Here is a 16,136-nt window from a genome sequence, read left to right on the forward strand (position 1 = left end):
GCCACGGGCTGTCTTCTTATGTCCCCAGAACACCATCTGCATAATGAGGCGAGAATACTCCCCATCAGGGAGAGAAATGAGATGCTGACCAAACAGTTCCTGTTGAATACCCAGAAACCTGGGCATCCAAACAGACATCTGATTGATGAACCAGCACCGCCTAGGGGCTTAAGGAGTCATCTCAGTAAGCATTTTGAGGAAATACGGCACCTGAGAACCCAGCCGTATGAAGTGAAAAAACACAAGCAGGTCGTTGGTGAACTCCATAAACAGGCGTCGGACCTTTATGCCGGGAATTGCCCGGTGAATCCAGTACTTGAAGAAAAATATCCAGAACTCGCAGAAGAGGAACGCATACTCCCCAGGGAAACGCGTGTCACTCTTGCTCAACTTCGTTCTGGATACTGTAACAGGTTAAACTCTTACCTATCCAGAATCAACCCCGACATACAAAATGTATGCCCCGGTTGCAATGTGTCCCCACATGACACCAACCATCTCTTCAATTGTAATGTGGAATCAACGCCTCTAACACCCCTTTCCTTATGGTCCACCCCTGTTGAAACGGCAAGTTTCCTTGGACTCCCGTTAGAGGATATTGATGACAATTTGTGATCGGTCGCGGCTATTAGGTGGGGCGAGCATTGCTACAACAACAACAACAACATGACAACTTGTGGGAAGGCCGCAACAAATTGATTGGGGTAACGCAAAAACGACAGCCTTTGGTCGGGTTTTCCCGGGTCGCTCCGGTACATAGAACCGTCTATCGTGGGAAGCCGGACATATATTGCGGTGCTCTTTAGCAATGCCAAAGGGCGGGTAAATTAAAAAATTGTTTTTGCAACTCATTTCAGTTTTCATAATTAAATAGAATTTTATTTTATTTATTTTCTGACCAATTTTTTAACATTGAAGTCTACCCCAAGAACGTACATAATCGACCACAATTCACTAGATGTCACGCCATACCACAAAGAACGCACAACAAGTACAAAGAAAAGTAGCTCACGTATTCGTAAATGTTTCTTCTTCAAATTACTGCGTGGCCACCAACGCCACCAACTTTCATTTGCTCCATTTTGTTTTTGATTTGTTGAGCTTTCGTTATTAGCGTTGTTGCCGCTACCGTATTTTTATGCGAACATACGCAGTTCCTCCCGATTTCCAATATTTTTTGGTGGGGCAGGCTCTTCCCATTCACCCAATTCGGCATCATAATATTGAGCAGCACGGAATGGTCTCAGTTCCCATGGTACTTGATCTTCCATAGCTGTCAGTTGAACACCCAAATCCTCTAAGCATGGTACATCTGCGCGCACAACATCGGTAACAAATTCTCGCTCAACACGCTCCAAACACAAATTGCCAATGGGTGCCCCAGGGCAAATAAGCTCCGTAAATTTGGTTTTAAGGACGAAGGTAGGATCATAACGCATGTCGTAGCGCCAATATCCCCACCATTTTGGATCTTTACGCATAACACGATGGAACCAGTCAACCAATTCACTCAGCTGATAACGTTTGGGTCTGTAAAGATAAAAACATTTTAGTATACGGTGATTGCAGAGACTACCTTGATTTCTTTTATGAGAAAGCTAGGGACAGGTGAGTTGGAATAGGAAACAATATATCTTCTAATCTATGTTATTATTACTCTCCTTACCTGAGATCACACCGACTACCTGGAAAATTTGGATTCAAGGGTTGATAAGCGCAATACAAAGCTTTATAACTTCAAAGCTTCTGCAACCCAATTGTTAAACTTAGCCACGCGAGGGGAATCCTGTTACAAGTATGAATGTATCACATATTTAGCAGGCGCGGATCTGACGACCCAAAGTTCCTCATGGAACGGGGGGTGGGGGCGGGATGACCTAGAAGATTCAATGTGGTCATACCAAATCGTTCCCGAGATGGTCGGGCCAGTACCTTAATGGTGCTTGTTACCAGAAAGTATCGGATCTGCATCCGGCAAAGGACCATCAACACCGATAACACTCCGCTCGACAACAGGCCTTCGAGGAGTGTCTTTATCGCTAGCCTTGGAGTAAGTGGAAAAGCTAAGCGAACTAGAATCGCACTGCGTAGTACTGCTGGCCTATGTTCCAGGCCAGAGTATTGCTGGCCTATGTTCCCGGCCGCTTCTGCCAGTTGGTCCACAGGAAATAAGGAGGGATTTATTGTTAGAAGGGAGGGAAAAGGGAGAAGAGCGCTGGGGCAATGCGCCAGGTTCAAGAAAATTTAAGTTACTGTTATTGTAATTGTTGTGCTAGGAAAATATTTAAATAAATATGTTAAAAGTAGTTTATCCTGTAAACTTTGCTGCAGTGCTAGTCCAAGTGATTCTGTCGAATAAGTGTTCGTAAACGTGTTCTCTGTAAATAATGAAAGGCTTCTTATCGGCTGTGCATACAGACCTAATCGTGGAGTTGACTTCTCTGGCTTTATTGAATTTCTCGAGCCTCTACTTATAAGCTATGATAATATAATCATCGCTGGGGATTTCAACTCCAACCTTCTCGTCGACTCAACTCTAAAGCTAAGTATGGAGTCTCTTGGACTTTTTCCCACCAATTTAACTTCACCTACACATTTTACTGACTCAAATTCTTCTTTGCTGGATTTATTTTTTGTGAATGATCCCCTGAAATTGCTCCACTACGATCAATTGTCGGCATCTTGCTTTTCAAAACACGATCTGATATTTCTTAGTTACAACTTCCAAACGTCACACATCCAATGTTCCTTTACGTATCGTGATTTTAGAAGCATAGATTACAGTTCCCTTAATGCAGCGGTGGAGTCGGTCGAATGGAGCTTGATTCGTACGCTGACATCGGTCGATGATCAGGCATCATTCCTACAGAACCATATTATTAGGCTTTTCGACAACCATGTGCCAGTGAAACTCAAAGCTGCTACACACAATAATACCCCTTGGTTTAGTGCCAATCTAAAACACATAATTCACCAGCGTAACCTTTCTTACTCACGATGGAAAAGATACAAAACCCTGGAGGCTCACAACTACTTCAAAGCAGCTAGGATCGCTGCAAACAAAGCCATTAGGTCAGCTAAGCAGAAATTTTATAATAACAAGTTTAGTGCTGCTTTGAGTTCGAAGGAAACCTGGAAGTCGATTAAACATATTGGTATCGGAAAATCCAAATGCGATATTTCTGTCCTCCCTGATGTAGACATTAACGAGATAAATATAAATTTTGTAAATCTGCCAATCTCAACTGACAATATATGTGCTGACAATTATTGTATTCGCGATAATGTTGATTTTGGTCCTCTTGAGTTTGCTAGTGTCGATGATTGTGATGTCGTTCAAGCCATTCTTTCAGTAAAGTCTAATGCTATGGGGTTCGATGGTATATGTCCGAAATTTTTAAAAATAATTCTTCCTAAAATCCTTCCTCACTTAACCTACTTGGTTAACTCTGTGATGACGTCCTGTGTATTTCCCAAATGTTGGAAAGTTGCTAAGGTAATCCCGATCCCCAAGCAAAACAAGGAGTATAGACCTATAGCTGTTCTGCCTTTCCTTTCCAAGGTCGTCGAACGAATTTTGCACTGCCAGATAAATACTTATGTGCAGAATAATAACCTTCTCACAGATTCCCAGTCTGGATTCAGGTCAAATCGTAGCTGTAAAACGGCGCTCCTATCGGTGATAGAGGATATTCGAGAACAAGTTGACAAACATTTTACTGCTTTCCTGACTCTTCTCGACCATTCAAAAGCGTTTGACTCGGCCGACCACACCGTTCTCTACAAGAAGCTGGACAACCTATTTAATTTCTCCAACTGTGCAACAGCCCTAATCAGATCGTATTTGGCCGACCGAACTCAGGCAGTAAGTGTTGGTAGCAGAAAGTCTGACTTCGTCAATGTTTTAAGAGGAGTCCCACAAGGCTCAATCCTTGGTCCCCTGTTATTTGTTTTGTATATAAACGATTTTCCTGGTGTTCTCAAGTATTGTAATATTCACATTTATGCTGACGACGTACAATTGTATATGTGCTGTCCTAGTGATCGTACCAGTTCATGTATTAATAACTTAAATTACGATTTGTGTGAAATTGGTACGTGGGCTTCTATGAACGGCTTATGTCTTAACCCTAAGAAGTCGAAATGTATAGTCATTCATAGAAGGTCACTAGATAAAAGTGGAATTGAAAATTTAATGTTAGACAACACTATTATAGAATACGTTGACACGGCAAAAAATCTAGGTGTAGTTTTTAACAAAACCTTGACATGGAAAGATCACATCTTCCGCACAGTGGGAAAAGTGTATGGGATGCTTCTGGCTTACACAATATTTTACTCCGTTACATATTCGTCTACTAATAGCAAAAGCGTACTTAATACCTACGCTCATGTATGGTTGTTAGGTTTACTCCAATTGTGACTATGTATGTAATAGGAAACTTAACGTTGTTTATAACAACATTGCTAGATACGTCTATGGGTTGAAAAGACTTGACCACGTCTCTCATCATGCTTACAGGTTGCTAAACATTTCTTTCGATAACCTTATTAAACTTAAAACGCTCAATACGCTACATAAATTAATATATATGAGGGAACCTGACTATCTGTATCGGAGGCTCCAGTCGTCTAGATCTGTTCTCTTTACCCACTTCAGACATCGTATGCTAATATCTGATCGCCAGTTCTTCATTATTTCCATACGTCTTTGGAACTCGCTCCCTTCTAGACTTAGGCTTATAAGCAATGCTCTGCTCTTCAATAAAGAATTAACAAGTTTCTATAATAAACTAGACAATTAAAATACTGATTTCTTCTAAGCAAATGTACTCTATCATTCGTTTATTTATTTATTTACTATTTATTAAATATATTATTTATTGTAACCTTTTCTTAGCCATAGTCATTAGCTTTGAAACTTAAATTGTTCCTATTTTATGCCTTTTACCGACTAGCACTGTAAAATAATTTTTGCCAAATTGTTATGCTGGGATGAATTGCCTAATAAATACAAATACAAATAAATGAAATGAAATAACATGTTATAGTACAAATCGCTATATGGTCATCATAGGCTTTTCAAAAATAACCTAAGAGCTCTAACTACTTTTCTTACAGGACATTGTAGACTCAACAGCTATATGCAGAAATTGGGTATATATTCAAATGACAAACGGAATGCGACGCAATTCAAGACATAGGGCTAAGTTTTTGGGCTCCCTATGGCCAGAGCGTTCCCACATTAAACTCTCAAGAAAATCGGCTTGGATGCGTTGAGGGCACAATAGACCAATGGTAGCAGTGTAATCTTCAACCATTATTTATCTATCTGTGGTTTACCTCTGATTGGCTTACTTTGAAAAAAAAATTCTAGAATCCTACAATCCTTATACGCAAATATGTAAGACACATATGTCAATAACTAATTTAAAAAAAATACCTACATTCTTTATTAGGACGGCAAACTGATATTTTCCATTTTAATTATTTCTTAAATTGTTAGGAGAGTGAAGACGTGTTTTTTACTGCTCTTATTCTTTTATTGTTTTTGCGTTTAATTTATCGTTTTGCCTGCTATAAACAATGGATGATTTCTGTGGAAAGTGCAATAAAGGTTTCGGATCTGATTCTAAGATTGTCCCATGTAGTGGCTATTGCAAACAGCTCTTCCATCGCGCCTGCTGTGCAGGGCCTATCGCCGAATATGAGGTGAACCTGATGAAATCTAACCATAATATTTGGTACCTGTGCCCAGACTGTGCTAATGGGCCTGAAAAACTCTGTAAACTATTTGAGTCTGTGATTGCTACACAAAAAAGTGGGTTAGAAGCACTAATGACTGCCTTTGAAATTAAATTCAAAGATTTGGCCGCGCAAATTGATACTCTAAAAGCTAATATGAACATAGTGCCGTTGCATTACAACAACGAAACCAATAAAAGTAATGTGACTGACAATAATGGTGCAAAAAATAGCAAAAAACACCAAAAAAGAGCAAAACAACACGAAAATAATATTAATACGGCTTTATTAGCCGCAGAAATAAATGCCCTAAAGACAGATGTAGTTAGCTCTCGTACTTTTAGTGCTAAAAGCAATCATAATATTAATTGTGATAGTTGTCGCTCTGCAGATGTCGATTTCTTGGCATTCTCGCCTTTGCCCAGTACCTCACGCACTCTCCCTACTGCACATCTGGCTACCACTCCTGCTAATAAACCTGTTAACACTGATCCTAAAATTAATGCTGCTACAAATACAGACAATACTAATACTGCTGCGATCAGTAGTGCGCCGTCAATTAACCATGCTACTAATACGGTTGAATCTATTTCTGCTGCTCCGTCTGCAGGGCCTGCTGCTGTTTCTACTGACGGCTGCCCTGTCTCTCCGGCTGCGTCCCGACGAAGAGACTCTGCAAACATCATTTGCATAACTGCTGCTGGCATTTTGGGCCAAGATCTTAATCATTTGGCCTCCATTTCAACACAGCCTGCTGTTTTTCAGAATGTTCGAAGAGAAGTGAAAGCCGTTCCGCCTCGTAAAGTGATCTTTGTATCAAGGTTGCATGCATCACTATCGGAAGAAGACATTTCTAATTATATCTGCACTAAGCTTGGAGCTGAAAATAGTGGCATCTATGTCTTCAAGTTTACTTTTAAATATGCGAGAGACATATCTTCCTTCAAAATATCGGTTCCTGATAAATATTTTGATAAGGTACTGGATACTTCCTTTTGGCCGACTCATTCTGTGGTTCATGTATACTCTAAAAAGCATGTCAATACGTCAAAAAACTAAGAGACCTGTGCTGTGAGAGCAGCACATACCTTGATAGCTGTCTACCGTCCTGTTCAAAAGGTCAGGGAGTTGATAATATTTCCATAAATGGCACCCAAAAGCAATTGAGTGTTTACTTTCAAAATGTCTCCGGAATGCGAACTAAGTCTAACGTAATGTACAATATTAGTTCGCTTGTGGACTATGACGTGTTCGTTCTTATTCAAACCTGGCTAAATCCTGAGTTCCTTGATGCTGAGTTTTTTGACCTGTACACTGTCTATCGCAAGGATCGCGATTTTTCCGTAACTGGACTCTCTAGAGGCGGTGGAGTTTTAATTGCCATACGCCGGCACATCAACTCGTCGCTTGTGGAGCTGAAGGATCAAGACTCGCTTTTGGACCAACTGTGTGTCTCAGTTCGCGGCATCTCTGAAATTTTTATCTGTGTGTCATACATTCCACCGTCTAGTCTAGACTCACTTTATAAGTCTCATGTAGATAATATTACTGATTTAGTTCGTTCTTGTGATAGTGGTAACTTTTGCATATTGGGTGACTTTAATTTACCTAATATTGAATGGTCTTACGTCATTAATAACTACTCATTGGTTCCGAACAATGTAAACACCACTTCTGAGATTTACCTTATTGACAGTTTCTCAAGTGTTAGTCTTTCTCAGATCAACGGCTTCACCAATAAACTGTCGAGAATTCTTGATCTTGTCTTTCTTAATGATAATTTTAGCTGTACGGTCACCGAATGCCTGGAACCGTTGTCGTGCTCTGGTTTGCACCACTTTCCGCTTATCCTCGAAGTAGAATTCTATAACTTCGAAAGTATTGGAACTCTGAATGAGGATCCTACTTTTTCATTTAGACGTGGAAATTATGACTGTATATATCAGGAAGTTTCTTCCGTTGATTGGGAAGCCCTGTTTCGGGGATGTGATCTTGCTCGATGCTTCAGCTTATTTAAAAATGTTGTAAATCAAATTTGCATAAACAATATACCTCAGAAAATGAAGCGGTGTTACAGAATACCATGGTATACTAGAAAACTAAAGAGGCTTAAGAATCAGAGGAATAGGTTTTACAAAAAGTTCAAGGCCACTAAGCTAATGGCGTATAAAGAGAAATACCTGCGTTATTCCAAATCATTCAAAGCGTTAGGCAAGAGGCTCCATGGTAACTATGTTCGTAATTTTGAATCCGCATTAAGGAAAACCCTAGCGCATTCTGGACTTATGTAAATTCAAAAAAACGATGCTCAAGTATCCCTGCCTCAGTCATCTATAATTCTGAGCATGCTTCATCAACAGCTGAAGCGGCCAATCTTTTTGCAGCCTTCTTCTGCTCCAATTTCGTTACGCCACCGGAAGACCCGCAGGGTCGATGGAATATTAAATCATCTACCCATACTGATATTGACGGCTTATCGTCTTATCTTTTGAAAAATTGTTTGGCTCTGGCATTTTCCCTCCTTTTAATTTTCAACTAATCTTTAGAGTGCGGCGAATTTATTGATGCGTGGAAGATAACCTTCATCAGCCCTATTTTCAAGTGTGGTAACAAGAACAATGTCGTGAATTATAGGCCCATTGCAAAATTTTCATCGGTTTCAAAATTATTCGAGTACATTGTGAGACAAAAAATGTACTTTGCTGTTAAACCTCTAATCACTGAAAATCAGCATGGTTTTATGGCCGGTAGATCCACTGTAACAAACCTATCTATCTTCTCTGATTTTTGCATATCTTCTTTTAATGGCCGTCAAGTTGATACTGTGTACAACGACTTCTCAAAAGCATTTGATAAAGTTAGTCATTCTATCCTGATTTCTAAATTGACTCGCGTGGGCTTCCACTCGATGTTTTTATCATGGATTAAATCATACCTCCACCAGCGTAGCTGTGTTGTGGTTATAGACAATAACTCTTCAAACACATTCACAGCCACCTCCGGGGTGCCTCAAGGTAGCATACTTGGCCCATTACTTTTTGTAATTTTTATAAACGATATTTCCACCTGCTTCCAGCACTCTAATTTTCTATTATACGCTGATGACCTAAAGATTTTTAATACCATCGCAAACTCAAACGACGTGACTAAAATGCAATCTGATTTAGATAACGTTGCTGTTTGGTGTCGTGCCAATAACTTGCCACTAAATCTTAGCAAATGCTTTCTTGTAAGCTTTTCTAAATCATGTGGCCTCATTCCCTCTTCCTACTCTCTCGATGGTACCCACCTCTCAACTCTTAACGAGATAAAGGACTTGGGTGTTTCCTTCGATTCGAAATTTTTTTTCACGACTCATATAAATTCTACTATTGTTAAGGCGTATTCACTTCTGGCTTTTATTAGGCGTTCCTGCACAGACTTCACGGATTCCTACACCCTCAAGTTATTGTTCACTGCACTAGTTCGTTCGAAGCTGGAATATGCCTGTTTTATTTGGAAGCCGTATCATGAATGCCATATTGTTAGGCTTGAACGTGTGCAGAAAGCGTTTGTTCGGTTCGCGCTGCGCTCGATGAACTTTTCTGAACCGATTCCATCTTATAAATCCAGGTGCTCACTTATCAAATTAGAGTCCCTGGAATACAGAAGAACTGTCCTATCGCTAACGTTTGTTAATATCATCATTAATGGTGTAGTTGATGCACCTTGTCTCCTCAGGAGTCTCCGATTCCATATCCCTATAAGGCCTCTTCGTAATATACCTATTTTCTATACGGATTGTGTCCGAACCCTCTATGCTTCAAACGCACCTTTGCTTAGAGCTATGACCGACTTTAATCGCATCTCTGATTCTTCAGCTATTGATTTTGCTCTTTCTAAGTTTACTTTTAAAACAATACTTACTGATATCTTTTCAAACTGATAAATGTGCTGGCCAATCTCTTCATAGCATGTAAGTTTTATTGTGTCTATACTCAACTTATGTACTATACTATTAAATAATTATCTAATTTTAATTTAACATTGTTTTCTAGTCTGTAAGGGCTTTAAATGCCATAGACTGAGATATAGAAATATGAAATATATGTATAATAGTATGTGCTGGGTCGGTGCATCAATCCTAAGCCACACCCCCGTATAACGCGAAAATGAACGGTAATATACATGGTTGTTTTTCACAACAAATGTCGGGAAATGGACCAGGGGCCGACCTATTTTAAATAAAATGTTGTACGGTGCGATTTGCTTGAAATTCGGTTTATGGATGCTTCCGTGACTGGCTTATTATTCCAGAAACTTGTTTTTCCAGAAACTGGACCAGAAGCCGACCTATTCCAAAAAATCTAAATTATAGTGCGACCCTCTTCAAAACTTGATACCTCTGTGACAAAGGTAATATTTAAGAAGCTTTTCATTACGGGAAGTGGACCGGGGCCGACCTATTTTAATATACATATATATTTCTTCTCTACGTGTGTTTGTGACTGATCTTCTCCTAAACGACTGGGCCGATTTTGATCCAATTTTGTGTGGGTGTTCAAGTGGACTGAGCATGCTTTAAATTTACAATTTGAGCCGTTCTCTTTCTTATCCTTCCAAGAAGAGAACCAGAGCTGTGGTACAGGTTACCCCTTGACTAGCTCATTATTTGGGAAACTTTTTTCCGGGAATTGGGCCGGAGGCCGGCCTATTCGAAACACTCTCATTAATGGAGTCATATACTAAACTTTTAGAAAAGGGGCTCCTAATATGCAAGCTTAATAACTGAGGCATTTCTTTCTAGCAAGAGGACAAGGTTCGAGTAATTTGTCTGCGATTTGTTTGAAATTTATTATTAAAGCAACCTTTTGAATATGTCAATGTTGTATATAAAAACTAATGCAAAATCGGTTGGTTACTTTATAATAATAGATGATTTGTAAGTGGGTTTCAGTTCCATATGACAACCCATTTCATTATAGACCTGAAATATGGACCAGGGTTTTTTTGTGTTTTCACAATATGGGTAACAAATTGGATATGTTAGTGAGAAGTAGAAAAAGGAAAATAATAGGTAGGAGAGGGGGAGCTGGAGATGGGGAGAGAGAGAGAAATGGAAGAGGAAGATAATATAGGGTGTTACGAAATTGATTCGGTATAAGTAAGATATTACCCCACATATTACAGTGTTTGAGTTGAGCCAGACTGATTTCCTGGTTAACCCCATTTAATTTAACCTCCAGACTGATTTCCTTTTCTGCAGGAATTGGGTTGAGGGTTTCCTCTAATTTTTTTGGAATTAATCGTTACATTCTAAGATGCCGACCCGCTTTATAGTGCTTACGGAATTATTTATCTCATCTGCCTTGGAGGGGACTACAACAAGCGGTTTTTGTTGGATGTCCAGGTGTGCTGGAATTCAGCCCAAACTTCCTGTTAAGCATTTCATTACGTTCTTTTACTGGGATCACTTTAATCTCATTATGTAAATAAAAAGCATATGTCACAAAGAGATATTTCATGTTTTGCCGCTGCAAAAACTAAACTAACATTCTTACATATAACAAAAACTTATATGATGACTTAAGTGATTAAAAAAATGTTAGCTAAAACTCACCCTACAGCTTGGTAAACTTGTCCAGCGGTATCAGGATCCTTAGCGCAATTGAAAATAGCCTGCGCAACATCAGATACATAAACTGGTTGCTTTACAGTACGTTCCCCAGCATACCAAAGTGGCATACCACGGAACTGACGACGCCATATGTGAGCATAGTAACGTAGAAAACGATCCTCTGAACCATAGATGTCTGCTGGCCTAATAATTGTTGCGTCAGGGAACTCATCACGCACTGCGCATTCACCATGGTATTTACTCTTCAAAAAGTGACTGCCCCCTTCGATAACATAGCTTATTGGTTCGGGGTTAGCATTCAGAGCGGATAAATGAATTAACCGCTCAACGCCAGCTTCCTTGGAAATCCTGTTTAAATGGCATAGTTATGCGCACACTCAGTACGAAATTGTTAAATAATCCAAAGCAACCAAGCATACCTTGCAATACGCCGAGCACCTTCCACATGAACATCATTAAATTTAAAATTCTTTGTCTCAAATTCACGGCCAATTAAGTTAATTACCACATTTGAATACTTTACAGCATCACGAATAGCCTTTTCGTCTCTTAAATCAAAAAATTGAAACAGGACTTGTCCTAAATCGCCACATACCTTAAGACGTATGGTTTCGCTGTGATCACCACGATAGGGTAAAATCATTTGGGTGCCGGATTTACCCAACTTATTACACACATATCGTCCCACGAAGCCGGTACATCCGAAGACGGTTGCAACAATGCCATTGAAGCTGCTGCGTCCGCCGGTGCCCCGTCGCATAGAACTCAGGTTAGTGGTTTTTAGAGGACGCGGGGCATCGGAGGAACTTGAAGAGGATTGACGTAAGCAGAATACACTTAAAGCTGCAGTGCCTTGTTGTTCTAAAGAAAGTAAATTTAAACATATAAACAAATGGATGGTTTTAGCTCAAAAAGTTACATAATTTTTATTTTTATCATTTGCTTATTTTGATTGGCTTTCATTTACTTACTTTCTAACTGCCCTTTGCGTCGCAATATTAGTGAGGCCATGTTTCGTTAACTCCTATTTGCTCGCTCCCGAATATAGTGTTGTTGTTGTAGCAGTGCCGAAAATAGTCTTCTAAGGCAGTTGAGTTGGGTATAATTTCCGAAAAGTTTTTAATCAGTCGTTCCTAACTAAAAAGCTGCAATTATACAATAAACAACCCCACGTCTAATTTATAATGTCAAAATTTGACGTTTTTTTTTTGCGTGCCAACAAATTTTGGGAAATCAGTTTCAAACTACAATACATTGTAAATTTTACCAAGTAGCGCAACTAACAGCTGATCGGTGAAAATTCGCACATTCACACGCACAGTTCTCGACTCAGTTCCAAAAAAAAACTTTAGATTATTTAATTCAAATTTTAAAGTGTGATACTCCTTATAAATTTATGTAGGTAATAGTCTAGTTGAGGGGTCGACTGCTAATACGCTACCAAAAATATCGAGAGAGGTGTCAAACGACGCGTCTTGACATCAGTATTAATAATCCGATGGCGGAAAATAAAAATTTTAACGCGTTCAAAAGATATTAACGGAAAACCGAAAAAAGACCCACGGGTACCTCCGAAACCGGGGGTCGGATCCATAGTATTTTTGCGCAGAACATCTTTCTGCGTTGGCGGCCTTCGGCCGCGCTTATAAAAAATAACCCTGGGCTACGCCATGACAAGTCCGGGTGTGTGGTATAACCGTGGCTACCGCCACGGTGATGCACAATTTTTTTTGTGGGTATGAACACAACAACAACCACAGGGAAATCGCCAACTTCAACTGCAAATATCTCCGGACAGGGATAAAATTTTTCTTTTCCGCCTTCGGATTCTTGTTCTCGAGATTAATACGCGTCTTTTGACACCACACTCGGTATTTTTGGTAGCGTATTAGCAGTCGACCCCTCAACTAGACTATTACCTTTATGTATACAGAATATATATGGCGTTTTTGTTGTTATTAAAACAATAGTTTTATTTATATTACAGCTGTTATCATTTTTTTTTCAACTTTGAAAAAACTCCGAACACCATTCCTTCATTATATGACATACGACTGCCTAGTCCACTGCCTTCCACTCTATTCGCAACATAACCTCTACTTAAGCTGCCAAACTATATAGTAAACAATGCTACAATACATGCATAGCGGAACGATACAAGGTGGCAGCATGGTGACATACCTACAACAATAAATAAAAATTTCATGTACTTTGTTTTTGTAAATTCGATGGACAAATGTCAAAATCGTACTGCGCCGTATTTTGATGTATCAAATCAAATAAAAAAAAGTTTATAATCAGCTGTTCCATGCTGCCACCTTGTATCGTTGCGCCATGAATACATGCTACAATAAAAGAAATTTTCATTATATACCATTCACATAAGTTTTTCTATAAAGGTACGCGCACATTACGCTACGCGACACGTAGCGGCAGCGGCGCCTCACAGAGTGACATATTTTTGCAATTCACATTAAGCGGCAATCGAGCGACACATTGCGGCAAAAGTTTGTGTTTTTTTTTGTTTGCAAAATGGACGTCACAGTTTTAGAAGGTGTAATTATTTCATTTTTGTGCGAAGAAGGGGAAAGGAAAAGAAAAAGGTCGTGGCTATGGGTCCAAGACATCTCATCCTCAAGATATGAGGAAAGAGAGTTCCACACTCTTTTGCCCAGATTGAAAAAATTTGGTGCCAAATTCTTTGCATGTATTCTTATGAGGCAATTCACACCTAGCGGCAACAGCACTGCGCGACACTTCCCAACGCGGCTTTTTTGCCTAGTTGATCAAATTTGCCGCGCTGTGCCGGTTCGCGCAGTGCTGCTGACGCTAAGTGTGAATTGCCTCATAAGAATACATGCAAAGAATATTTTGTAGTGCAGTGCAGTGCTGCGTAGTGCAGCCTAATGTGGCCTGGATTTTTAAAATTGGAAGGTTGTCAGATGCAGTCATCCAGTGAGTTTTACAGCTCCGGCTCACGCTCAATTCTCACGGGAATGTTCTGGATCATTGAGAGACTTGAGAAGCAGGGGCCCTATTCGCTAACTGTGACTTTTAAAGTGTAAACAAGAAATTGTGCAAACTTTGAAGTTCTGATTCTGTAAAGCAAAACTGTGAACAAAAAACTCACTGATAAAAACTTCGTGAGTTTTCTTGGCAGCCAGTGTACACTATTATGACATTCAAAACTCATACGCACTGTTACAGAATGACTTTTTTGTTTTCATGGCGTTTGATGAATATTTTCTCACTGACATAAGACTTTTACATTCCGCAAAACAATGTGCACAATAATTTACAGAATCGCATGAAGATTTAAAATGTAAATTGTGTGTGCAAATGAGTTTTCAATGAGTGTACATTTTTCAGTTTTTCATAGCTGATGCGCTATTTGTCGCTCTCCATGCAAATACATGCAATATGCCCATCTGTTAGCGTACGATGCTGCATCAAAAATCACATGTACGTGTCGCTTAGAGCTAAATGCGAGCTGAGCATGGAATCCGAGAATACATAAAAATACACGAAAAAGCTTTTAGTCTTGTCGTCTAGAGCCGATAGGGGTAGCCTTACCATTACACTATCCCATTAATAATATTGCAGCATTAAATGAGGTAGTAAACGCTTTGTCACATTCTTCGATTTAAAACGACCGAAACGTTTATAATATTTATCTTTAACTGCTTTTATGTTGCCAAAATAAATGCCATCCCTCCTACCAACCTAATTGGGTTTAACCTTCATAAGTTCTTCAAAATTATTGACGTTCAAGTTCTTTGGGTCAAATTTGACCCAAGCGGTAAAGTTGTGGTATAGAACTAATTTAACATATTAAAATGTTTTATAAAATATAGCCTATTATATTTATCTAAAATTAATAAATATTTTATACTTTTAGCAGCATTTATTTCAATCTTTTCCTTTTTGATTTCGCAAAACTAAGCAAGAAACACATATTTAAATACAGTGTATGGAATAAAAATATAATATCAATTATTTAAATTCAAGAAAAAAATAAAATTGAATTCATGGCAAAATTATATCTAGACAGTTCAAATTTTTAATTATTTGATCGGTCACATAAAACAATCGTTTTAGAATGCTCCTGACATACAAAGGTTTCAAAATTGGTACAGACTAATCCAGTTTTACTATCTGACTTCTGGCATAGTTGGCATCGACTTCTTTTTGTTGTACTTTTGTCTGGTTTTAACTCCGATCTTGTTGAAATAGACGGCTGTTGATCGTGTTGATCCAAATCTTGAATTCTCTTACCCGATTTCCCGAGAAAATTTAGCCCTTGGTAAAGTTTCTCTTTTTTTATATAAGGCGCTGTAAGCTGTAGGCCTAAATTTTCCAAGAAGTGCCGGCGTTTGGAAAAAGAGTTTTCGTTTTGGCCTTTATTAACAGAGGTAAATAAAATAAAAGCATTATACGCTAATATGTCAATCATATTGCTAAATACAACTTGGGGCCATCGATTTGTCTTTCTTTCTACACCACATTTACACTTGTTATAATCCAATATTATTTGAGGGGTTTGCCTTCGCGATCACTTACTTCTGAGCTATGATGAAAAGTGCTAAGCAGAAGCACCAGTCTGGTTTTCTTTGGGATGTAAGATAGCAGGGTGGTGTTCTCTTGAAAACAAAATGTCGAAGAAAAAAGAGGTCTTCCTTTAGTTGTTACTAACTCTGACTGCAAATCAGGCTTATTTTTGCGAATGGTTCCAACTAAAGTAATGTGTTTTCCAGTAGTTTTTGTTCAATTTGAT

General features: G+C 39.0%; 1 protein-coding gene across 1 annotated transcript; it reads right to left on the reverse strand.

Moving 5' to 3' along the window:
* Nucleotides 1-851: 851 nt before the first annotated feature.
* Nucleotides 852-12,614, reverse strand: ND-39 (NADH:ubiquinone oxidoreductase subunit 39). Its single transcript, XM_067791294.1, has 4 exons — nucleotides 12,334-12,614; nucleotides 11,782-12,223; nucleotides 11,345-11,710; nucleotides 852-1,530 (listed from the first exon to the last, which is right to left on the reverse strand). The coding sequence occupies exons 1-4, from the start codon at nucleotides 12,371-12,373 to the stop codon at nucleotides 1,137-1,139; spliced, it is 1,242 nt and encodes a 413-aa protein (XP_067647395.1). The 5' UTR covers nucleotides 12,374-12,614; the 3' UTR covers nucleotides 852-1,136.
* Nucleotides 12,615-16,136: the final 3,522 nt, after the last annotated feature.

Source organism: Eurosta solidaginis, chromosome 5 (genome assembly GCF_040869045.1).
Source record: "Eurosta solidaginis isolate ZX-2024a chromosome 5, ASM4086904v1, whole genome shotgun sequence".
Classification (NCBI taxonomy): domain Eukaryota; kingdom Metazoa; phylum Arthropoda; class Insecta; order Diptera; family Tephritidae; genus Eurosta; species Eurosta solidaginis.